This window comes from Carettochelys insculpta, chromosome 30 (assembly GCF_033958435.1).
Source record: "Carettochelys insculpta isolate YL-2023 chromosome 30, ASM3395843v1, whole genome shotgun sequence".
NCBI lineage: Eukaryota > Metazoa > Chordata > Testudines > Carettochelyidae > Carettochelys > Carettochelys insculpta.
In genome coordinates this window covers 12,156,860-12,180,596 of record NC_134166.1, presented here as the reverse complement: position 1 = coordinate 12,180,596, position 23,737 = coordinate 12,156,860, and the positions used below count along the sequence as shown (strand labels likewise).

The following is a 23,737-nucleotide window of genomic DNA, read 5'->3' as shown; positions in this document are numbered from 1 at the left end:
CTGGCTCTGTTGCCTCCACTGTGGCCTGTGGTTTGGCTGGCACCACCGTGTCCCACAGGACTTCACCCATCACAGGCTGCTGAGCGCCTGAGCCCGGCGCTGAGAGACACGGGAGCTGCCCCGGGCGGGACCAAGCTGCTAATGCTGCCTGGGCCTGCCCAGCCCCGGCTCGTCTCCACAGGCAGCAGCCCTGGTGCCTGTCATCTTGCCCGTCAGCCCTTGGGCGCCCGCCCCTGATGTATCCCTCCCTGCAGGGATCCTGGCAGTGGCCCTGGCCCCTATCTAGCACGGGGGTGCTGAAAGTTAGGCCCTCCCTATGCCACAGCCCCCCGCGTGCTGGGCTGTAGCCAATAGGGAGACCCAGCCGGACGGACCCTGTGTAAAATGGGGATACGGCAGCCCCCCACCCCCCCTCATCCCCACCAATGGGCCTTAGGGGGACGCAAAGGCTGTGGGGCGGAATGTGGAAGGGCAGGAGGAGGGGGAGGGGTGGGAAAGGAGGGAGCAGACCAGCTGGGTGTGCGGGGGGAGTGAGGAATTCCCCCCCCTGCTGGGAAGGGGATGGGCTGAGCTGGGCTGGGGTTTCCCAGGAGGCTGGGGAGGAAGGACCCTGTGCAGGGAGGGGCTGGGGCTCAGCGAGTGACAGGCACACTGGGGTGAGGGGCTCAACCTCTCCAGCAGGGGCATTGCGCATAGAGCAGGGCTCACCCCTTGTGTGGGTGTGGGCAGCTTTCACCCCCACTCACTGACAGCTGACGGGGCCCAGGGAAGCCAGAAACCAGCAGGAGCCAGAACAGTGCTGGGAGGCACCTGGGAGCAGGACCTGTGGGGTGGGCGGGGACACGGGCCAATAAACCGACACAAGGCTGAATGTGGGCACAGGCAGTGGGAGTGGGGAAGGACAGCTAGATGGGGGGTAGGAGGGAGGGAGGGGTAGATGGAGGGGGCGTGGGGCAGGGTGGATGAGTGGGAGGACAGAGGGGGCGTGGGGCAGGGCAGGGGAGTGGAGCAGACCTGGAGCAGGGCAGGAGGGAGGTCCTTGGCCCCAAAGCAATAGGGGCAGGGCTGGGAGGAACCTAGAGAGGGCGCCCAGGCGAGCGAATGGCAGGTTTGTCAGACCCATGTTTCCCCAGCATTCGGCCCACGTGGCCCTGGCTGCGCCCTGCCAAGGACCAGCCCTGCATCTGTCTCTCCCCTGGCCCAGGGGCTCCAGCCCTGCTCCCTACTGACACCCTCTTGAGCTGTCCTGTCCCCACCAGGCAGCACCAGAACTGGCGCCAGGCTGAGCCCTGTGCAGCGTGGCCCCGGGCCTGCATTTGGCACCTGCGTGGCCCTGGGGAGCCCCCAGCTCCGACAGGGGCAGCACCAGTGGGGAGCAGGGCAGGGGGCCTCCCTCAGGGCAGAACCCGGCCCGCATGGTGCAGAATCCACCTCCACGCCAGGCAGCAGCGCAGACCTGGGCGAGCACCGCCCCATCCCACCACCGGGGAACTGAAGGGAGAGCTGGGGCCCTGGCGGAGGTACGTGGGGCAGGGCCAGGAGTTCTCCAGTCAAAGCCACACACCCAGCTGGTCAGGTCTCCCTGGCAGTGCCCGTCTTGCTCCGGGCACTAGGAGCCCTGGGGCTGGCCCTGAGCACACACTGGGGTGGGGCTTCCCTTGCCAAAGGTGGGGAGGGCAGCTAGGGAAGGGGGGGTGGAGAAGGAGGAGGGAGGGAGGGGTACATGGGGGAAGGTGCGAGGGGAGGGGTGCCTGGAGGGGAGGCAAAACATTCTGTGCGAAGAGGCAGGAGGCTGGCCAGGTGCTGCCCCATGGCCAGGCAGAGCCCCCAGGGCAGGGGGCACACAGGGGCCCCGGGGACGGCAGGAGAGCCAGGCATTGCCCCATGGCCAGGCAGAGCCCTGGGGCAGACAGCGTAGGGGGGAGCAGGTAGCAGGCCGAGCAAGCGGGGAACGAGCCGGGAAGCGAGAGTGCAAAGGTCCCCCTGACTGAGCACCGGGTTCCCCTGGACTCAGCTGGCGTCTCCGCCCCCCAGGACTCGACAGCTGGCGCTGCCCAGCCCCAGGTACTGGCAGGCTCCCCCCAAGCCCCAGCAGCGCAGCCCCCTACCTGTGGGGCTCAGCACCCGTGTCCAGGGTCAGGGGCTCTGGCGGGCTGCAACTGACAGCCGGCTCGGGCCGCCCAGCGCAGGAAGCTGGAACCCGCAGGTTAGCCCACATTGCCGTGCTGCTAAAAGGGGAAGTGGAGCTGCTGATCTGTTCCTCCAGAGCTGCCTGCAGGGAGCTGCCCCAGGCACCATGCACAACAGGGGGCTGGGGGCAACGGGCAGCGCCAGCCTGCAGCCAGAACCCCAGCGCCTGCTGCAGCTGGGCCTGAGGGGCACCAGCAGGCCGGGGGCTGGGACCAGGGCGTGCTGGGAGGGCCGGGGGCTGCAGCTCAGGACTGAGGGGTCCCAGCAGGGCTGCGGGGGCAGGGAGGCTGGGAGAACAGGGGCTGCAAGACCCTCTGCCCTTCCTCCCTAGCAGCCGTGGAGATGGGAACTGCCCCCGCCCCTCACCCTCCCCAGTGCTGCTGGCCCCCCACTTCCCGTTTGCAGGCGGCTGGGGCTGAAGCGCCGGGAGCCCGATTTAGCCTCCAGCTCACACTCACTTCCTGAGCATGGGACCCAGCCAGGCCCAGAGTGCTGGGGGCAGGGATCGCTCTGCTGGGCTGGGGGGGCTGGAGAAGGGGAGAATCCCCCTCTGCTGCCAGGGGGACGGGGTGCAGGGCACACAGTCATGCAGAACGCTGGGGTGGGAGGACGGGACGGGTGCAGATGCTGCTCCCCAGCAGGGGGCAGCATCTCCCAGCCCCGGCTCAGCTCAGCTCCCCGCCAGAGCTGCCTGGCAGGGTGCAGTTCCCAGGAGCAGGGCACGAGACCCCTGGCTCTGGGGGACGGGCGCCGGGTGGCAGGCAGCACACAGATGGCCATTGAGCACTGGGCACACAAAGGGCTGATTATGAGGGGCCTGGGGAGCCAGGAGCTGGCACTCACCGGCCTGCCATGGGTGTTGGCCCGGGGCCAGGACGAGCCGGCGTTAGGCACGGGGGTGGGAAGGGGACCAGGCTGCCTCACCTGGGGGCAGGACAGCGTGAGGCCGGGGGCTTCCCTGCCAGGCAGTGCCAGCTCCTGCAGGAGCCAGCTGCCCACGCCCCATCCCTGCCCTCCCGTACCAACCCCAGTGGGTGCCGCTAGGCCCCGTTGTCCCATCCCAGACCCAGCGGCAGACAGGCCCCTCGTGCCTGTGGCAAACCCACTTTATTACAATTCCTCAGAAAACAGCACGACCCACTCACAGGCTGGCAGGAAAGAGCTACCCTGGCACGCCTGGGCCCACAGCGTGCTGCCCCCTCCTCACAGCGCAGCCCCACAGCTGGTCTCCGCCCCACTCCGCACAGCGCCCCAGGCTGGGCCGGCCCTGCCCCCCTAACCCCTCAGTGGCCCTCCCCAAAGGGCAGCCGAGGTGCAGACAGGGCTGGACGGCATGTCTGGCCCCAGGCGAGCTGGCAAATTGGCCCGGCCCCAGCTCCGGGCTGGCTCAGCCCCACGGCAGGCCCATGCGACTCACGGCCAGTTGCCCTGGCTCAGGACATTGGTCCCACCCCCCAAAGCCGATTCCAGAAGACATGGGCTGGGAGGGAGGAGCCCCAGAGTTCCTCAGCAGGGAGGTCCGGGCGGCTCAGTCACTCCCTGAGACACAAGCTGGGACATGGCAACGTCAACGGCCCTAGAGGATGAGAGCATAGATTGGCATGGTGTGTCTCGGATGGGTGAGTCTGTGCTGGGCAAGCCAGATCTGGGATGAGGCAGCTGGGAAACAGATGCACAGAACGCCCATGGGGACAGCTCACGCAACACGGAGATGCAGCCAGCTCTGGGGTGAGGCAGCTGGGGAACGGCTGCACATAACGCCCATGGGGACAGCTTGCCCAGCCCAGAGATGCAGCCAGCAGTGGGGTGAGGTAAGTGGGAAATGGCTGCATGATTCCCCCTGGGGACAGCTGACCTGGCCTGGGGTGGCGCTGTGAGGAGAGCACCCCCAGCCTGTGCCCTGCCCCGCAGCTCCCCCCAGTGTTGGGCCAGGGTGATTACCGGAGCTGGCTGCGCAGATCCTCCCGCTGGCTCCGCAGCACCTGCAACATCGGATCCTCCTCGAACTCAGTGCCGTCTGATTCTGGGGGCAACAGAGACAGCTCAGCTCACACATCCTCTTGCACCTGCCCCTCCTCGGACCCACCCCTGCCCTCCTCCACACTCCTGGCAGATCGCCCGACCCCTCCTGTTCCCCAGCTGAGACCCACCCCGACCCCACCCACCTCCCCAGCAGGCCCCCCATATCTGTCCCCATCCAGACTTGGGGTTCTTCTACCTTTGCTCCAGCTGTGGGCGGAATAAATATTGTTACATGCACCAAGGCATGTGAGGCTGTGCACCATTCACAGAAACCCAATGCTGGCGGCTGGAGGCTCTGCCGATCAGCTGGGCAGTGCCTGGATCTCTCCTGGCTGCCACCCACGCGCTCTGCTGCCAGATCCCCCACCCCCGGATCCCATCCAGCTCCTCCACCCCCCGGCCAGAGCCTTGCCCAGAGCACCCCCTGCCGTGAAATGAGCCCTGAGCAGCTCTGCCCTTCCCACTGCCGCTCCACACCAGCCCCCCGCTTGCACCCCGCACCCTCAGCCTCTTCCAGCAGCTGAGCCGCCAGCCGCAGCAGTTGTGGGTGCTGGGAGCCAGGGGCTGGGGTCTCTGCTGCAGCTCCCTGCCCTGCCTGGCGCCCCCTGGAGATGGCTGGGGGGGAGAGCAGCCTCTCCGAGATCACCTGGGAAAAAGAGACGGGGGGGGGTCACCTGTCCTGCTCCCGCAGCCCCCACCTCAGCCCTGCTTCCTGCAGCCAGCGCCCCTGAGCCCCCACAGTGCCCCTCCCCACACACCCAGCACCCGCCCTGCAGCACCCCCTGCTGGGAAAGGAGCTCCCCCGACAGCTAGCACCGCCCATCCCCCTAACCAGTGCCCCAATCCACAGCACCCCCGGGTGGGAACGCCGCTCCCCCACCCCTTGCCCCTATGCACCCCCCACCCCCCCTACTGGGAATGCCGCTCCCCCACCCCCTGCCCCTATGCACCCCCCACCCCCCAACACCCCCTACTGGGAATGCAGCTCCCCCACCCTCTGCCTCACAGCACTCTCCACCCCCTGCCCCCCAGCACCCCCTGGTGGAGCGCAGGTCCCCCACAGTTAGCACCCGGCCCACTCCCAGCTTTCCCTGGGCACTGCACCTGTCCCAGGGCTCTGTGGATGGGCGACTCCTCCTTCCTGTTCTTCCTTCTCCGTCTGGAGGTGGCCTCTGGCTCCAGGGCAGCTCTGCCTTGTGACAGCTCAGGCTTGGAAGGCTCTTGGATCTTTTTAGGTAAGTGCTGGGCCACACCGTCTGCCCACTCTGCTCCCCGCCCAGCGCCCTGAGAGCCAGGCCCCTCCGCCGGCCCTGCTCCCCGCCCAGCGCCCTGAGAGCCAGGCCCCTCCGCCGGCCCTGCTCCCCGCCCAGCGCCCTGAGAGCCAGGCCCCTCTGCTGGCCCTGCTCCCCCACATCTGTCCTGAAAGCCAGGCCCCTCCGCTGGCCCTGCTCCCCCCCATCTGCCCTGAGAGCCAGGCCCCTCTGCCGGCCCTGCTCCCCCCCGTCTGTGCCTGGAGCCCCGTCTCTCTCCAGCATCGCCTCCTTCTCCTGCAGGCTGTGGTGGGCTGGAAGGGGTGGCAGCAGGCGCCAGCTGCCCCAGGACAGGGACTGCTCTGGGGCTCTGACCCCCAGCCAGCTCAGTAGTCAGGAAGGGCACTTCTGTGGGGTGCCCCAGGCCTTGTCGAAGCGCAGGGGGGCCTGATGCCCACGCTGGGCCGGATCTCACTTCTGGCTGCACTTTGCCATCTCCACTCCTCCATGCTGCTGTGCCAGGCAGCTGCCCGAGGCCGGGGCGTACAGAGCGCACCCCCTCACTCTGCAGGACAAGGCGGGGGGTGGGTCACTGGCACAGCTTTGCCTGCACAATCCTGGAACAGCACAGCCATGGGCCAGCCAGCCCAGCTCCTGGGAGACCCTCAGGCAGGGGGTTGGGAACTGAGCTACCCACTCCCCAAGTCCTGCCTGGCTCCACACAGAGCAGCCCCAGAGCATCGCCCCCATCTCCATGGTAAGGGGTTCCCCCTGGAAAAGAGGGGAGCCTGGAGAAGGGCTGCCTGCCACCAGAGCACGGGGCCTGCGAGGGACTGCCATGACCCCACGGCACTTGGACTCTGGGGCGGGGGAGCTGGGGAACAGCCACACAGACGGCTGTGTGCCCCCGATCCCTGCTGGGAGGGGCCCATCTCCCCAAATTCTCCCCCTGGGCTCCTACCAAGTTCGGGTCCCCGCCTAGCGGAGTCCTCCAGCCCAGCAGAGGCAGCCATGTGCCGGCCTGGCTCGCCTGCTCCATCTTCCGGCGCAGGCGCCACTGAAACAGGATGTCGTCCTCCGGCCGAGTGGAAGAGGAGCATTGTGGGATACAGGCAGGAGGCCAGCAGGCAGGGTGCAGACGCCCTGGGCGGGGTGGTGGCAAAGGGTGTCAGTGGGGATGAGAGACAGGAATAACCCACCCTGGGCCTGATGGGGGGCAATGCCCCTTCCACAGCAAAGGCCACCCTGCCCCACAAGCCACCAGCCTCAGTCCCGTGGCTGGGTGGGAGCCGCGCCCTCTAGGGAGGAAAGGCCCATTCCTTGGTTCCTACCTCGGGGGGGCTCTGGCAGGGAGAGGTGTGGAGGGCTGGGAAGCGCCTGGTCCAAGTCCGGGGAGCTGGAGGTGGGCGTGGAGCCCAGCCCCTCGGCGCTGACGGGGACGGTGTTGCTCAGGGAAGACTGGCTACAGGGAGAACAGGCAAGCTCAGAGGGGGCAGAGAGCATCGTGCAGGAGGGCTGGGGGCAGCGGTGGGGGGCAGCAGGGGGTGCTGCGCACGTGGCAGCCGAGGCGGGGAAGGAGGTGGTGGGATGGGACACCCAGTGGGGGATGTGTACGTGTGCCCAATGGGGGTGCTGCTGCGTACACGGCTAGCCAGGCAGGGAAGGGGGTCCCACAGGCAGCTACCCAGCTGGTAGGGGGATGGGGGCAGGACAGGACAATACCTTCGCAGCAGCAGCCGTGTGGCTCTCTCCTGCAGGCTGTGGGTCTCAGGGTCAGGCGACTCCAGCAAGGAGGTGTCTGAAGGGCTCCCCTGGAAGACAGCGAGTGCACAGTACAGGGAACGGTTCTGTGACCAGAGCCCAGGGAGCTGGCGAGACCAGGAACCATCCCCCCCAGGGGTGAGGTGGTCCCCAGACCTGACAGAGGGGCAAGGGGCACTGTCACGGGGGCAGAGGGAACCCCAGAGCAGGTGCAGAGAGGCTGGGCAGAGCTCCAGGGGCATCCAGAGCCAGCCTGCCCCTCTTCCTGCCTATCTGGCTGCCCAGTGCCCCCCCAGCAAGCAACACACTGACCATGGGGCGCAGCGGGGGGCTGGGGAGCGCCCATCCTGGCTTGGCCTCTTCCACCTCGGCACAGTCTGTAAGGAGACGCCAGGTTAAAAGAGGGGCCAGGGAACCAACCAGCCCTCACCTGCCTATGTGCCAGGCCCTGGCCCCTGAGCAGGGGAGGGGTACGGGCCCCTTCATCTAAGTGCCCTGCCGAGCTAGGGAGTGGGGGATCTCTGCCCAGTGGCAGGGGTACCTGGCTTTGGCCCCGCTTTCAGGGTGGAACTGTCAGAGGGAGGTGCTGACTCCAGCCACCAGAACTCCCTGGCTGGGGGGACAGTGGGTGCCTGGCGCTGGCTGCGGCTGCTTGGCTGCCCGTGGCGGAAACGCTCTATGTACCTGTGGGGAGAGGAGACATGTTAACAGCCAACCACCCCACCTGGAACCAGGTCCAGAGCCCAGGAGTCCCGGCTCTCCACCCCCTGCGACCACCAGGCCCTACTGCCCTGGCGGCAGCTCACTTGGCAATGACAGACTCTCCATCCTGGCTGGAGGCTGGGGGGCCCAGAGGCTGCCCCGAGGCTGGTATCTCCTGAGGGGAGCCAGAGGAGCTGCGCTCAGTTGAGGGCCACAATTCAGGAAAGGGGTCCGTGGAGTCTGAGTCCAGGGCTGTCTGCCAGCAGCTGGGGCCCTGCAGGAAGCTGAGATCTGGGGGGCTGGAGGCTGCTGGCTCCAGGGAGCGCTGTGGGTTTGGGACACCAGGCACCAGGCGTGTTGGGCTCAGGGCCTAGGGGGTGGAGATAACGAAGAGAGCTCAGGGGTACGATGTGGGGCCAGCCTGAGCAGAGACTGCACCCACATCTCTCCCACACGGCAGCCCCCGCAACCCCCCCACAGCCCAACCTAGTACCCCTGCAACCACTGCAGCCTCCTTACTGCCCTCCCATGCAACCCAGATCCTATCAGCAGCCCCCTCCCAGCCCGGCCCAGCTCCCCCACACCCCCTCCCAGCCCGGCCCAGCTCCCCCGTGCCCCCCCCAGCCCGGCCCAGCTCCCCAGCGCCCCCTCCCAGCCTGGCCCAGCTCCCCCCAAATTTCACCCACACTCCCCCACACCACGTGACCTCTCCTGCCCGCAGCCCCCCAAAAGCCTTTCCTGCCGAACCGTGCGCTGGTGCTGGGGGCCGGGCAGGCGGGCGGGCGAGGGGTGGTAGTGGCTGCGGGCCGGGCTCTGCGTGGCGAAGGGGCTTCCCTGGGCGGAGAACAGAGCCGCGCTGGAGGCGAATGAGGAGTTAGAGGGGGGCAACCAGCATCGCCCCCACCCCGCCTGGTCCGGACCGGACCGGACCGGACACCATCGCCCCCATCCCACCCCGCCTGCACGGACCGGACCGGACACCATCGCCCCCATCCCACCCCGCCTGCACGGACCGGACCGGACCGGACACCATCGCCCTCACCCCACTCCGCCTGGACCGGACCGGACCAAATCGCCCCCGCCCCACACCCCCGGGCAGAGCGCGCCGGGACGCAGCCAGCTTTGGGGGCCGCGGGGAGGGGCCCGATCTCGGGGCTGTACAGAGACGGGACGGGAGGGGAGGGGAGACCCGGGGGTCTGTATGGGAGTCGGGGGCCCGATCCCTGCGGCAGGTTGAGGGACTGGAGGCGGCCGGCGGGGCCCGATCCCAGAGGGCACTACCTGGACTCCATCCTGCGCGGGACGGGAACCCAGGCGTCCGGGCTCCGCCCTCAGGCTCGGGGGCTGCGACCCTTCCCCCAACCGAACTTGCCGCCCCGGCCGTCACTTAGCAACGGCCGCCAGGCATGGCGGGTAAACCGGCAGAGGGCGGGGCTGGCGGCAGTCCCGAAATGCACCGCGCCGGGCGCTCCAAATGGCCGCCCAGGCAGCTGCGGGCGAGCCCTGACTACACGTCCCATAAGGCGCAGCGACAGAGGCCCACGCTCCCATGGTGCCCCGCGCGCCTTGTAATGCGCTCACTTGAACGGCTAAGGCAAAGCTTCGACCACAACTACCGTGAGTCAGTGCGGCAGCGACTACAACTCCCATGAGCCAGCGCGCACCAGCCTCCCGATAAAAATGGCCGCCATGCGTTCTAGGGCCCTTTGACTACAGCTCCCAAGGTGCTCCGCGTCCCCCTGGATCCGTTCAAAATGGCCGTCGGCGCGCAAGCGTTACTCTTCCCAGGAAGCAAAGCGCCGGTTCCAGGACTCCAGGAGGACTACAGTGCCCAGAGTGCCTCGTTCGGGAGTCTGGCCGCGGACTGACTTCGAGCAGATGATTGGCGCAGACGTTCACCAATGGGAGAGCAGCAGAGGGCTGGGCCCTTGGTAGCGCTCGGCCAGTTCCAAAAAGCCGCAGCTGCTGTCAGAGGGAGGTGAGAGAGCTGAGGGGGGCGGGGGGGTTAGGGGGGGTACCTGGGGTGGGAGGGTGGAGCGGGGGCGAGGTTTAGGGGGTACCTGGGGGTGGGGGGCTGGAGCGGGGGTGTGGAGGTTTAGGGGGTACGTGGGGTGGGGGGGTGGAGCGGAGCGGAGCGGGGGGGAGGTTTAGGGGGGAGCTGGGGTGGGGGGGTGGAGCGGGGGGGTGGAGGTTTAGGGGGTACCTGGGGTGGAAGGGTGGAGCGGGGGGGGATGTTTATGGGGTACCTGGGGTGGGGGGGTGGAGGTTTAGGGGGTGTGGAGGTTTAGGGGGTACCTGGGATGGGAGGGTGGAGCGGGGGGGATGTTTATGGGGTACCTGGGGTGGGGGGGTGGAGGTTTAGGGGGTGGGGGGGTGGAGCGGGGGGGTGGAGGTTTAGGGGGTACCTGGGGTGGGGGGGTGGAGCGGAGCGGAGCGGGGGGGAGGTTTAGGGGGGAGCTGGGGGCTTGGTGCGGGAAGCACAGGGGGTGTTTGGGAAGGCAGGGTGTAGGAGTTGGAGGCGGGCGAATGGGGAAGTGGGAATGGGGTTCTGTGGGTACGTGGGCACTGGGTGGAGAGATGTGTGGGGTGGAGTAGCCGTAGGGAAGGGGAGATGTGGTGGTGAAGGTTCGAGGACTGGGCTTGTCCATAGGAAAGTCGGACTCTGGGGTGGGGCCCTATGACCCTGGTCTGCTGTGCTGGGAGGTCAGGCCTGTGTGACCGGGTCTGGGGGCTGTGCCTGGGCCCAGGAGTGGAGGGGTCCCTAGCTGCTTCTCACTGCCCCCAGCACACCTGTGGAACTGGGTTTGATGTTCAAATCCACCTGCTTCCCAGCATGGCTATCCCTCTCTCGGCACTGGCCCAGAAGCTGGCTGGTGCCACCTGGGCAATACAGCCTCCAGCTGGCACTTGGGTGTGTCAGCAGGGAGGTCCACAAAGCAAGCTGCGGTGTGTGGTGCTGTGCCCTGCTGCATGTTTGGCCTGTTCTGGGTTTGCTCCTGTGATTGCATCTGGGTGTGCTTGCGGTTCCCCAGCCACCCTCCTGGAGGAAATGGGCCCAGAATGGGAAAAGGTACCACAACCAAGTGCAAGCAGGCAAAAACCCTGAAATCCTGGCTTGTGCCTGTCGCTGTGGCTGGCTGCAGACATGCAGGGGCTGTGCAGAGTTCTGAGGTGGAAAAAAATCAGCAAAGTGGTTTGTACCCCCTTCCCTGCCCCCTTTGAGACTTGTGCCCCCCCCCACCCCACCCCCAGGTCTGTGTCCCCTTCAGCGCATCTGCTGAAGGACTAGGCTTGTCTTGCTGGGCATGTTGCCCATTTCAGGCCAAACAAAACCTCTGTCTGGTGCCGTTTTGTGTTCCTGTGGCATTGAACAGTCCCATTCCTTTCTCCCCACGCAGCCCAGAGCCCCTGCCTGGGGCTTATCAGGAAGCTGTACAGCCACCCAGCTTAGAGGAAACTCAGGTCAGGACAGCTGGGTTCTTTTTGTGCACTGCCCCGGTTGCTCCCCTGATCCTGAGCCACCAGTCCTGACTCCCAACCCCCCCAGCTATAGCCCACCCACCAGCCCCCATTCTTCATGTCAATCGTATGTCCCACTAGTTTGTACTCTGATCCCAGTCTTTCTCCACAGGGTTCCTGGCTCCAAGTCACCATGCTGCCTACCAAGGTGGAAACTGAGAAGCAAGGTAGGTTCTTGACCTCTGTGCCTCTGCCTGGAGAGACCTGGTGGTACCACTGGCTGGGCAGGCACCCCCAGCCATCTAGACTGGGGTTCCATCAGCCCCCTGTCAAGGTCTGAGACATTCACATCCCACTGCTCTGTCCCCAGTGGCTGATTCATTCTAAGGAGGCCACAGACCCTGTGCCCTGCAGGGGAGCAGGGTGGTCATGGGTGCTGGGTGCGGGTGGGAGGTGAGGTGCTAGTCCCTGCCTGGGATTTTACCCACCCTGAGTGTGTTTTTCATCTTCAAAATACTTTGAATGGGCCTGGGTGCACACCCTACAGATCCTGGATGGAAGACACTGGGACCCTCCTTTTGCCAAAGTGGCAGGTTCTGTGACAGTCTGGCCCAAAGTGAGGGCTGGTTCCCACTTGCCCTGTAGCCATGGATGCCTTCCAGGGCTTTGCTGCTGGAGCTGGCAGCCTGGACTGTGTGCTAGGCAGCCCTGGCCCAGCAGCCTGTCTGCAGTCCAACAGCAAAGAGAGGGTAAGTGACGCCAAGTAAAAACAATCTGGTTAGAAAAGGGTACAAGCAAAACCCGTGTCGAAAGCCAAGTGCCAGGCGGCATTCCCTGCCTGCGTGCTCTTCCCAGCCTCAGTCCGCTCTGATCTCTTGCGTCTAGTGCTGTGTGTCTGAGAGAGCCTCTGTCCTTGCCTTACGCCTTCAGAGACCTTGCTCCAAACAGCAGGAGGAGCTGAGGCTGCTCGTCTGTTCTGCAGGCTTCCCATCCGTGTGGGATGGTGCCTGTGTAGATGGGGCCCCTGTCAGTTCAGTCGTGCCTTGCTTTGCCTCCTGGGAGGCAGAGAGCTGCCATGCGCCCTGCCAGGGAGCCAGCTGTTTCTCCATGTGGTTTTACACAGGCTGTAAAACGTAATATCCTCAGTGTCGGTATTTCCTGTTTATAGCATTAATACAGATGCCTCCCTGGGGTGTTTCTCCTCAGCTCTGGTTTGCTAGCAGAGAAGACCTCTGTCGAGCCCCTTTGATAGTGGGATGTGACATATGCACCCTGTTAGTTGCTTTGTTTCTCACTGAGTTGCAGGGCCCTCTCCCCACTTAACCCTTTGCAATGGGTGCTTTGGCCAGGAAAATCCAGACCCAGATTTGCAGGCAGGTGGGTCGCATCTAACTGTAACTGGAGTCACAGGCATGTGTGAAAAGCCAGACAGCTGTGTGGTCGCAGGCAAGTTGAGGGGTCTGTTAAGGGGCAGAACACTTCATCTGAGATGCTTGGTCTCGCTACTCCAGACGGCTAAAACGTTGGAGCTGTGCTCAGCCACTGCCCAGGCTGGGTATGGGGCAGCCTGGACACAGTCAGGGGGTGGTAACGCCTCGGCCACTCCTTGCTTTCTGAAGCAAGAATCTGACACCCGCTGCCTGGAATTACTTTGTCAGGGAAAGAGAATGCAGTGCCAGAGCGTGGGCAGTGCAACAAGCTCCAGGCCTAACCAGTCGCCCTGCAGTAGCACGGCGGCTCCAGGCCTAACCCCCTCCCGTGGAGTTGAACGTTCCAAGAATATGGACATGGTGCACAGAGGGGGCACAGTGACCCACGTCTGGGAACCGGGGCTTCTGGGTCAGCCAGCGAGTAACCTCCTGCGAGCTTGTAAGGGGGTGTGACGTGAAGCAGGTCTGGATTCACACCCTGTGTACAAAATCCGCCTTGGACAGCTCCTGACTCACAGGGTATTAATATCCCTGGGTGATGAGGCTGCAGGCAACTGAGGTGAAGTTACGGATGTAAACTGGAATGTGAACTGGCAAGGGGCTGCCAGCTGAGCAGGAGCCACCCGGGCTTAGTTCCTCTCCTGCAGCACTGTGATTGAGGAGTAAGCAGGCCCACTGCAATCGCAAAAGGGGCAGGGGAGGGTGCCCTGCCATGGGGGGTGGCACCTTGCCACACTAGGGGTGGGGGCAGATGACCAGCCACACATCTTGTGGGCTGAGGCAGGACTGACTGTGCCCATCATCCCAGAGCACCCCAGTGGGCGAACCGCAGGCTGCTCCCTTCCCAATGGACCCCACCATGCCACCGCCCAGCTGGAAGTGGGCTTTTGTCATTGACCTTCCCAATGGCCAGGAGACGCCCAGCGACCTGGCTGTCATGAAAGCCTACAGGCTGTAGCCCTCTGACTCGGGGGGGTGGGGGGGAGGGCTCTGGCCCCGGGGTTTGCTCAGCCGGCTTGGGGTGCCAGGGGAGGCTTTTAGCTTGTTTGGGGTCAGTCACTAGAGTCCTGAGCAAATACAAAATTCCCGTCCTGACCTTCTCTGCCTGTAGAAATGAGCAGCGGTGGCCATCCACGCCAGCCCCCTGGGCTGCGGCTCCTCCTGCCTAGCCACAGATCTGCAGGGCCATGTCAGTCACTCGACAGCACTTGCTCCCTCCTGTAATTGTTCCTGCCCCCAGCTCAGGGCAGAGCTCTCTGGACAGGGGGACTCTGGTTTGTGCTGGCTCTCGAGGTAGCCTGGGCTGCGTGGGAACTCCGCCGTTAAAGTTACAAGCTGTGAGCGGCAGACCCAAACCTCCCTCAACTGCCTCAGGGTGGGGCTGGACGTCCCGGCGGGGGGCGATTTGGGGCTGAGTGGAGCATGGACTCATTGTCCCACTGATAACCAAGGCTGGGTAGTGCAAGTCAGTACTTGGCTGCAGAGCTCTGGATGAGGGCTGCCTAATACATGGCCATAGAGTGACTGAGGCACCCCAGGCAGACAGCTACAGCAGTGAGGTGTCCCACATGGGGTTATGGGGTATGGGAAGAAGTTCCCTGGTTTGCACCCCACAATGTGACAGGCTCTGCTCTGCCTCCCCTTGCATTCAGGTTTCTAGGCTTCCTGTCCCAGAGCGGAGCTCAGGTGACCTGCGGTGCTGGACTGTGGGCCAGGAGTGAGGGCTAGTGGTTACAGCAGGGGGGACCGGGGAGTCAGGACTCCTGGCTTCTGTTCTAATCCTGGGAGAGCCCCAGGAGACAAGGGGATAATCCTGATCCTCTGGCCAGCTGTGGCTTGTGGGTTTAGCTTTCCCCAGCCGCCCCACCTCAGAGCTGGCTGCCTGCCAGCCCAGGCAAGCCGGGGCAGCAGGTGGAGCCATCGGGATGGGCGGCGGGGGCACAGGCTCCTCTCCTCGTGTTGTGCCCGGGGCTCTGTGCGTCTGAGTTAGGCTTCCTGTTGCAGATCTGGAGATGACCAATGCCCGGAGCCGCCTCGATGCCGTGCTGCAGTGTCTGCTGGAGAAGAGCGACGTGGACCGGTGGGTGGAGAGGCCTGTGGGTTGGTGAGGGTGCAGACTGGGAGCTGGGCCTAGAACAGAACGGGAGTGGTGGGAACGGGGCCCGTGACAGGTTCCCTCCAGAACTGGGGTTCCACCAAGGCCTCTGACCCCCAGCCAGGCTCTCTCTCTCACTGCTGCCGTCCAGCCTGGGCTTCTGCCACCAGTTACGTGGGTTGGGGCACCTGGCGGCAGTTATGTGTCGGTTTTCTGAGCAGCCGCTGCATAGGACGGCTACACCCAGCTCCTCGGCGGCACGCCCTCTGGAGAGGAAACCCAGCCCCGTGCCATCTTGCACTGCCCAGGGAACTGGGCAGCTGATGCTCATAAAATTCCCACCTTCCTTGGTGTGGAGAGGAACAGCCCCTGGCCCTGAGTTGTGCGTCCCACAGGCTGGTTTAGAGAAGCAAAGCCAAGTTTCTTTACTGCCAAAGATGGCCGTGAGGGGGTTGTAAGGGACGGCCAGCAGAGCAACGCAGGCTCCCTAGCAAAGAAACAGAAAATGCAGCCTAAGCATCATGCTGTCCCTGGATTGGGGGTGACAGGCTTATCCCACGCTGGCTGCCCGCCCAGCCTTAGGGACATGCTGCCCGTAAGGGCTCCCAGCTTGGAATCCCTGGGGTTCCATTCACAGGCTGGAAACCCCTTTGGCTGGGGCCAGCCCTTCTGCCCAATCAGCTGTTGTTCCTCAGGTGTTTCCAGGAGCCCCTGGGGTGGGAGCGCAGACCCAGGTGGTAGCACTCCTGGCTCTGCCCAGGGTGGGAACCCCCTCCCTCAGAGCTTCATTCCCAGACCAGTCAGTGGAAAAACACTGACCTCCCAAGATGGAGTCCAGAGACTCAGGCTCACTGCATATCCATGCAGAGAGCCGGCAGCTGGTCCCCAGGGGCTGGCACATTCTGTGGGTGGGAGAAGAGCCCTCTAAGGTTTGGAGGGAGGCAACTTTCCTAGCCCAAGGGCCCCAGCAGGGCATGGAAATTGCTCTGGAGGGTTGTGAGTGCAATTGGGGTCCAGGAGGGGATGAGGGCTCTGGCTGGAGGTGCTGGCCCTGGGGTGGGGCAGGAATGGAGGGATCAGAGTGCAGAAAGGGGCTCTGGGCAGGGACCGAGGGGTTCAGAGGCTGGGAGGGGGATATGGGCTGGAGTGGGGGGTGTGCTAGGGATGCAGGCTCTGGGCTGTGCTTACCTCCTCAAGCAGCTCCCAGAAGTAATGGCACGTCCCCCGCGTGGAGGCCTGGCCCTAACAGCTACGGGTGCCACCCTGCAGTTCCCGCTGGCTGTGGTTCCCAGCTGGGGGTAGCACCGGACAGAGACCTTTGGCTCCACTGTGCGGAGGAACCAGCCAGAAGGGGGCCATGCTGCTGTTTCTGGGGGGCAGAGGCAGCCCGTATTCTGCCCTGCAGCCCATTGCCCAGAACTGGCCCTTCCCCAGCCTCTCTGACCTGCACGTGCCCTGGTGGCGGGCACTACCAGGGGTAACAGCATGTGAGATGCATGCAAAGGGAATAACCCTCCCTCCCAACACACCGCGGTCCCATTCCCAATGGCCCTCGCGGGACTGGCCTTGCACAAATGCCCCCAAACTGTGGCATCATCCCTCCGAGCCCCACAAAGTATGTGGGGTGTGGGGTCTCTGGGCCTTTCCTCTGGAGGGGCCCCTGGTTCTGCTCTGCCCCAGGACAGGGTCTCGCGACTGGTTTGGGGGTCAGGCGCTGGGACACCCCAGAGTGGGGAAGTGGCTGGCTCAGGGGTGCAGAAAACGGCTCATGGGGTCGCCCCACTCTGAGGAATGCTGGCCCCCATGGCGGTGGGCCAGCTGCCTGAGGGGCTGGCCCCAGGCTCTCGCTGTTGGGGATGGGCTGGCTCTGATTTATTCTGACCTGCTGCTTGCAGGGAGCAGATGGACGAGGACACTGGGAAGACATCTAGCGACCCAATGAGCAAGTAAGGAGCCTCTGGCTGGTTCGGGGCATCCGGGGGTGGGGGGAGCGCTCCAGCTCTGAGCTGCAGGGTGGCAGGGTTGTCCCCTTTGCTCAGAGCCCTGGGTTCCCCCAGCCAGGGCCAGCTCCCACCCCTGGTTCTGCCCCTCCTCCCTGAGCAGCTCCCACCCTGCTGACCCCACCAGCTGCCATCCCTGCTCCTCACAGCCCCACCCCACTCTGGGTCAAACTGTGGGCGGGATGGGTGCAGGGGGCACCTTGGGCCTCACCTCCCTCTCCTCTTGTTTTGGCAGGGACTCCTCTCCCTCTGCAGCTGGGAAGAGGTGGGCACCTCCAGAACACGCTGCCTGGCCGCGCCATTGGGTCGCCACGCCCACCCCGCCCGCCAGGAGAGGGGCTCTGGGGTCTAGTGGTTAGAGCAGGGCGTGAGCATGCACACGCAGACACCAGGATGCCTGGGTTCTCTCCCAGCCCTCAGGGCAGTGAGGTCTGGTGGGCTGGGAGGGAGGGAGGGCATGTCGCAACTGCTGGGCTCTGTCCCTCTTCAGCCCCTTGACCTGACGTAAGTTCCTTTGCGAGAGTCACTTCACCCTCCTACTGCCTTCCTACCACCTCCACTTTGCAGGCAAAAGAGGCAGAGTTTGTCATTAAAGGGCTTAGAGAGTCTCGGGTAATAATCACCGTTTGGCTGTTCCCAGCTGCCTGGCCTCAGAGCAGGCTGCATCTCTGTGCCAGGCGAGCCGCTTCTCTGTGGTGTTACGTGCTGCTGTTTGGCACTGCCTCGCTCCAGAGCTGGCTGCATCTCTGCACTGGGCAAACTCTTATGCAAGCAGCCCTTTGAGGGCTGGGGGTGGGCAGGCTGGCTCTGGGATTGGGATACGTGTGGGGAGGGGCTGACTCCTCTTCCACGTGTCTGGGCCCCAGTGCAGCCCTGTGACAGGGAGTCCCTTCTGAGGCCTGGCCTCAGTCACTGGGGGCGTGAGAGCTTGGCTGTCCCCCTTGGATCTGTCTCCTCCCCACGGCAGGCCCTCGGCCCGGTTCTCCCATCACCGGCGCAAGAAGAGGAAGGAGACGGATGACGGACTGACTGAGGGTGGCCAGCAGAGACAGAGTGAGTGGGTGTGGGGCATGGGGCCGTCCCCTCTCCTCTGGCCCCATGGTGGGGCCTGGCGGGGGACAGGAAAAGGGACAGGAAAAGGGACGTGGGCGATTTCCCTCCCTGGTGGGGGCTCCTGCTAACCGTGTTGCTTCCTTGCCCCAGACACCTACATCATCAAGCTCTTTGACCGGAGCGTGGACCTGGCGCAGTTTGCGGAGAGCACCCCCCTGTACCCCATCTGCCGGGCCTGGATGAGAAACAGTCCCGCTGTGCGCGAGAGGGAGCACTCACCCAGCCCCCCGCTGCCCACCCTGCCCGAGGATGAGGAGGTGGGGAAGGGGCTGCATGGGGGCCCCCCTGGTGCTTTTGCGGGGCGATGGATGGAAAAGGGGCTGGGGTGGATCCCCCTTTGCCATAACTGGTCTGTGCTGTGGGGGCTGAGCACGGGCAGGGGCTGTGCGGGGTCCCCCCCCTTCCTGCGTTCTGGGTGCAGGTTCTTCCCCCCTTGCTGTGCTCTGGGGGCCAGGAGGGGCTGTGCGGGGGTCCCCCTTGCTGTGCTCTGTGGGCTGGGAGGGTCTGTGCGGGTTCCCCCCCCGTTGCTGCGTTCTGGGTGTGGGTTCCTCCCCCCTTGCTGTGCTCTGGGGGCCGGGAGGGGCTGTGCGGGGGTCCCCCCTTGCTGTGCTCTGGGGGCCGGGAGGGGCTGTGCGGGGGTCCCCCCTTGCTGTGCTCCAGGGGCTGGGTGCGGGGAGGGTCTGTGCGGGGTCCCCACCTTGCTGCGCTCTGGGGGCTGGGAGCGGGGTCCCCCCCTTGCTGCGCTCTGGGGGCCGGGTGCGGGGAGGGGCTGTGCGGGGCTCGCCCTGACGGCTCTGTGTTGCCAGGGCACGGAGGGGCTGAGCCGGAAGAGCCAGGACGTGTACAAGCTACCCCCACCCTGTGCCGGCCCGGACAGCCTGGGTGGAGAGTCGGGGAGTGCCAGGATCCCCTCCCCGCTGCCGCCTGAGGAGGGGGAGCTGCCCTCTGACACGGTGAGGGGGCCCCAGGCACCTGTGTCCAGCGCCCCTCCCCCCCCCCCGGCCCCCGGGCCTTGTGCCAGCTGAGCGCGGCCCCTTCCCTCCCCCTGCTGCAGCCGGAGCTTCGCCTCTGCCTCTCCCCTCCCCTGCTCTGGCGGCTGCCCCTCGCCCCGGAGCTCCCTGCAGACCGCCAGCCCCTCACTTCTCCCCCCCTCTGCCTCCCGCTGCAGCTCCCCGACCTGCTGCCCTCCATGTCCTCGCTCATCTACAAGAACATGGAGCGCTGGAAGAAGATCCGCCAGCGGTGGGTGCGCCGGAGCGGGCAGCTCGGGTGGGTGGGGGGGGGGGGCGCTTTCCCCGGGGGGGGGGGGGCGGGCAGGGCTCTTGCCCCCCGCCCCATCCCTGCTCTTGCCCCCCCTGCAGGTGGAAGGAGGCGTCGCACCGGAATCAGCTGCGCTACGCCGACAGCATGAAGATCCTCAAGGAGATGTACGAGCGGCAGTGACAGGCTCCGCCCCCTGCCCAGGCTCCGCCTCGGGGGTGGGGCGGTGCTGCAGCCGGCCTGTGCGGCTCCCGCCTGGGCCCTGGCTGTGCGGGGGGGCAGGGGGGTAGCTGGGGGCTCGCCGCGTGCCCTGTCCTGCCTCTCTCCCCCGGCGGCCAGGGCCCCGCATGCACGCAGCAGCCAGTGCATACGGGGTGGCCTTGCCATGGCTATTGCGCCCACCCCACTTCCAACACAGCTAATAAAGGCAGTCCCTGCGCCCAGGTGCGTCTGTGTCCTGGGCCAATGCGCCCTCCCGTGGGGCCAAGGTGGTGGGGGAGGGAAGGTGGGCTGTGGGGGGTAAAGGGGCTCAGGGGGAGCAGGTCTCTGTAACCCTCCCACCCTGCTGCTCCGCATCAGCCTTGAGTGTCCCTCCCCTTGCCGGGTGGCCTAGTGATGTCAGGCAGGTGCAGTGCTCCCCTGGGCTGGCATAGAGTGGGGCTGGACCCCTCTCGTGCAGGGAGCTGGAGCAGGCCCTTTGCCTTGAGGGTCCCTGGGAGCCCTGTGGGGCTGGGTAATAGGGGCCCCAGGGAAGGAGGCAGTGTGCACGGGCCTGGTTTCTTCCCCGCCCCCCAGGGGGAACAAGAGCTGGAGGGGTGAGTGTATCCCTCCCCCTATGCTCAGGGCACATGGCTGGGGCACACTGCCTCCCTATGCACAGCACCCCCATGCCATGCAGCACCCTGGGCACCAGGTTGCCCAACAGTGCCCCCCCCCACTCTGTTCCAGGACACCCTGCCCTGGGCAGCAGCCCCCCCCATACCATATGGCTGCCTGGTTAACAATCACTGCCCCCCTGTGCTATGCATGGCCCTGGGCAGCAGGCCCATCCCCCCCACCTGCCCCACACACCACCAGGCAGGCCCAGTACCCGCCCCCCCCACAAACGGGCACAGGGGAGGCAGGGCCCCTAGGTGAGTCTGTTTATTGGCTCCGGCCAGACCCAGGCCCAAGGTAGAAAAGACCCGACCCGACCCGCCGCGCCTGGGTGGGGCCCGAAGCAAATCCGAGCTCTGGGGGCCCCCCGCCAGGCTCTCTGCTGCCCGCCGGGGCGGGGGGTAGAGGCGGCCCCTTGTCTCCTATTTCCCGGTCACGGCTGGGCTCTGCTGGCGGGCGATGGGCACGCAGCGCTCCTGGGCCTGGCCCGCGGGCTTGGCGGGCGCGGTGATGGAGAGGATGCCGTCGGGCGAGAGGGCCGAGGTGATGGTGGCGGGGTCCACTCCCCGCGGCAGTCCGTAGCGCCGGTGGAACTCGCGGGAGATGTAGCCGTGCTCGTCCTGCGGGCGAGAGAGGGGGGTCAGGGGGTCAGGGGAGGCTGGCAGGGGGGCGCCCTCGGGGGGGTCCGTACCGGCCGCTCCTCGTGCTTGGCGTGAACCTCAACGTAGTCACCCACCACCTTCACGCTCAGGTCCTCCGGCGAGAAATGTTTCACGTCCAGCAGCACCGAGAAGCGATCCTTGTCCAGCGACACCTGCGCGGGCAGGGAGGAGGGTGAGGGCACTGCCGGGGGGAAGCTCGCAGCGCGGGGGGCTGGGCACTGCCGGGGGGAAGCTCGCAGCTCCGGGGTCCCGCCCCTCCCGCAGGGCCCTGCAGCCGCCGGTGCGGAGAGGGGCACAGAGCCCGGCGGTAGAACAGCGGGGAGCAGAGGTGGGGGGCTCCGCAGAGACCCTGGCCGGCCCCGCCCCCAGCCCGCCCAGCCGGCAGCAGGTGCGCGCGGCGCGGGAATGTTACCATAATAGGGCAGCCCCTGCCTCGCCCCCGCCCGCGGCGCGCGCACCCCGCTTTGCCGGCACGCGGCGCACCCCGGGCAGCGCTCAGCCGCGCGCTGGGCACGGGGGCTGGCGGGTATCGAGGCTGGCGGCGCGGGGGGCGGGAAGCTGCTGCATGAGTCGGGATCCAGGGAGCCCGGCAGGCCAGGCGTGGGAGTTCAGGGGCGCCCTGGCTTGTGGAGTGGCGAGGGGCCATGAGCAGAACTGGGGGTCCCGGCTGGGGAGCGCCGCGTGGAGTCGGGGTGCAGGGGAGGCCATGGCCGGGCGGGGGCCGTGCACAGCTGTGGGGGGGGGGCTGTAGGGAGTCAGGGGGCAGCCCGGGGGGGAGGGTTTGGGGTGCAGTGAAACTGGCGGGGCGGGAGTTGTGCGGGGACCCGTGGCACCGGGGACCAGGGATCCGGGTGCGGGAAAGGCGATGCGCGGATCTGGGGACAGTGGGAGGAGGGCAGGAAGGGGAGGGTTGGGGGTTGCAGGGAAGTGGGCCTAGGACTGAGGCGGTGGAACAGTTGGGCTGCAGAGTACAGCACATCCCCCTAGCAGTGTGGGGCGCAGGAAACCAGGCAGTGAGGGGCGCAGGGAATGTGGGGCTCAGGGGGTGTGGGGCGCAGGGACCCGAGCAGTGAGAGGCGCAGGGGGTGTGGGGCGCAGGGACCCGGGCGGTGTGGGGCGCAGGGTTCCAGGCGGTGTGGGGCGCAGGGACCCGGGCGGTGTGGGGCGCAGGGGATGTGGGGCGCAGGGACCCGGGCAGCGAGGGGTGCCCGCCCTGCCCCGACCCACCTCGGAGAGGCCGGAGTCGGGCAGGGGTGCCCCGGGCAGGCGGCCGTAGAGGGGCCCGAAGCCAGCGGGCCAGAGGGCGGCCAGGTCGCTCTCCAGCAGCCCCTCCCCGAAGCGCTGGTCGAAGAGGCGGTTGGCCAGGAAGGGGCCGAAGCCGGTGCCCAGGGGCCGGCGCAGCCAGGGGTGGTGGATGGCGATGTCCATGGTAGCCGGTCGGGGCGTCCGTCTGCTCCCTCCCCGCGCCGGGGCCTTATATCCCACGGGCGTGGAAGGCGCTAGAAGCCCGGACGAGGAGGGACCGCTGGGCTCAGGGCCAAGGGGAGGGCCGGGCCGCCTGCCAGGCCTGCGGGGCCAGGAGGGACCAGCACTGACGGACGGACCGGGCAGGCGATGGCCCAGCACCAGTCGCCTTGCACCAGAGAGGGGCTGAGCCCGGGGCAGGCTGCTGGCGGGGGTCCCGGGGTCCCCCAGGCTGGGAAGCTGGGAGTAGGGCTGGTGCAGCCCCTCCGGCAGGGGTGGGTGGATGGACAGACAGACAGACACGCACACCCCGCCGATCAGGGCTCATTCCCTGCAGCTGGGGTATGGACAGACAGACATCCGCTCTGACTCTGTCCCTCCAGCTCCGGATGGATGGACGGAGAGATACTCCTTCACCAGGCCTCAGCCCTCCAGCTGGGGGAATGGACAGACAGACACCCCGTTCAGTGGACAGACAGACACCCCCCTACCAGCCCTCAGCCCCTCCAGCCCCTCACTGCCTGGATCCCCTGCACCCCTCGCTGCCCATCTCCATCTGGGAGACGGACACACAGACATGCCTCTGCACCTCACCTCTCCAGCTGGGGGACCGACATGCCCCCTGGCCCGTGCCCCCCCATGACCGCCCCTCCTGCCAGCCCGGGCAGCAGCCCCTCCCACGCGTGTCTGCCCGGGGAGGGCCAGGTGCATGCAGCCTGCTGGGGAGGGGCAGCGGGATGGGGCGGTGGGCCTGGCGCCCTGTCCCTGCAGATGGGTCCGTTTCCTTCCCACCCTCCCCCATCCCCCGCGCCCCAGAGGCCGGGCCGGGCTGGACTGGCCGTGCTGTGCCGGGGGCAGCTGCCTGCCGGGCACTCAGACGCGTGGGTGATATGGGGACGGACCCAGCTGGGCAGGAGAGACCAGGGCAGAGAACGAAGCAGCCTCGCCTAGGAGACCGGCCTACTGGGGTCCTGCCTGGCCACACACGCCCACAGGGAAGCTGGAGGCAGCGGGGCACTGCCCCAGGGAAGCTCGCAGCGCCGTGGTCCAGGATGGCAGGACGCAACTCTCCGCTGGGCACTGCCCCGGGGAAGTTCGCAGCAGCAGTGCCCCAGCTGGCTTGAAAAAGCAAAACGTGTGTAGTGCCAGGACGCCTGGGTTCTCTCCCCGACCTGGAGAGGGCAGCGGGGGGCTGCGGGTTAAAGGGCGGGGGTCCCTTTAAGGCTCCAGCGGGGTTCTGCGGCCGGAGCGCGCCGCCAAATGCGCTCATGTTCTATATCGGGGATGAGCCCACGGGTCAGGCCTTCGCCAAGGGACCGGGGCTGAAGTGCGCACCTGCTGCGGAGCGCCCGAGGAATGGGGGCTGGGGCACGGGGCGGACCCTGCAGGAGGGGCGAGCTGAGGCCCACACACACCTCTTCCGAGCCTCACCCCCCCGCTGCCCTCCCAGGCC

At 66.4% G+C, this 23,737-nt stretch overlaps 4 protein-coding genes across 9 annotated transcripts in view; 1 reads left to right on the top strand and 3 right to left on the bottom strand.

Annotated features, from left to right (window-relative positions):
* ARHGAP33 (Rho GTPase activating protein 33) overlaps positions 1–2,124 on the bottom strand; it is a 29,469-nt gene extending 27,345 nt beyond the window's left edge. The window contains exon 1 of one of the 2 annotated variants that reach the window (XM_074981179.1): positions 2,109–2,124. The gene's annotated coding sequence lies outside the window, so the exon portion shown is untranslated. The remainder of the gene's footprint in view (positions 1–2,108) is intronic. The other variant, XM_074981177.1, reaches the window with a different exon arrangement.
* A 1,202-nt stretch (positions 2,125–3,326) lies between these two features.
* Positions 3,327–9,317, bottom strand: PROSER3 (proline and serine rich 3). The gene is made up of 13 exons (XM_074981450.1): positions 9,207–9,317; positions 8,673–8,781; positions 8,030–8,295; positions 7,765–7,907; positions 7,536–7,600; positions 7,185–7,273; positions 6,794–6,924; positions 6,424–6,605; positions 5,617–6,027; positions 5,317–5,544; positions 4,714–4,858; positions 4,132–4,213; positions 3,327–3,766 (listed from the first exon to the last, which is right to left on the bottom strand). Exons 1-13 carry the CDS (start codon positions 9,215–9,217, stop codon positions 3,697–3,699), a joined length of 1,932 nt encoding a protein of 643 aa, XP_074837551.1. The 5' UTR covers positions 9,218–9,317; the 3' UTR covers positions 3,327–3,696.
* Positions 9,318–9,810: 493 nt separating this feature from the next.
* LIN37 (lin-37 DREAM MuvB core complex component) lies at positions 9,811–19,721 on the top strand. Of its 4 annotated transcripts, none has more exons than XM_074980843.1 (10): positions 9,811–9,903; positions 11,557–11,611; positions 14,819–14,894; positions 16,805–16,855; positions 17,145–17,174; positions 17,877–17,962; positions 18,113–18,279; positions 18,829–18,975; positions 19,191–19,264; positions 19,384–19,721. In XM_074980843.1, the coding sequence occupies exons 2-10, from the start codon at positions 11,578–11,580 to the stop codon at positions 19,463–19,465; spliced, it is 747 nt and encodes a 248-aa protein (XP_074836944.1). In that variant the 5' UTR covers positions 9,811–9,903; positions 11,557–11,577; the 3' UTR covers positions 19,466–19,721. The 4 variants fall into 4 exon arrangements, with proteins under 4 accessions (XP_074836944.1, XP_074836941.1, XP_074836943.1 ...); XM_074980840.1 differs by lacking the exon at positions 9,811–9,903 and adding an exon at positions 10,594–10,995; XM_074980842.1 differs by lacking the exon at positions 9,811–9,903 and adding an exon at positions 11,028–11,118.
* A 688-nt stretch (positions 19,722–20,409) lies between these two features.
* On the bottom strand, positions 20,410–22,313 carry HSPB6 (heat shock protein family B (small) member 6). Of its 2 annotated transcripts, none has more exons than XM_074981132.1 (3): positions 22,048–22,313; positions 20,895–20,972; positions 20,410–20,778 (listed from the first exon to the last, which is right to left on the bottom strand). In XM_074981132.1, exons 1-3 carry the CDS (start codon positions 22,246–22,248, stop codon positions 20,581–20,583), a joined length of 477 nt encoding a protein of 158 aa, XP_074837233.1. In that variant the 5' UTR covers positions 22,249–22,313; the 3' UTR covers positions 20,410–20,580. The 2 variants fall into 2 exon arrangements, with proteins under 2 accessions (XP_074837233.1, XP_074837232.1); XM_074981131.1 differs by having other exon boundaries at positions 20,850–20,972; positions 22,048–22,299.
* Positions 22,314–23,737: the final 1,424 nt, after the last annotated feature.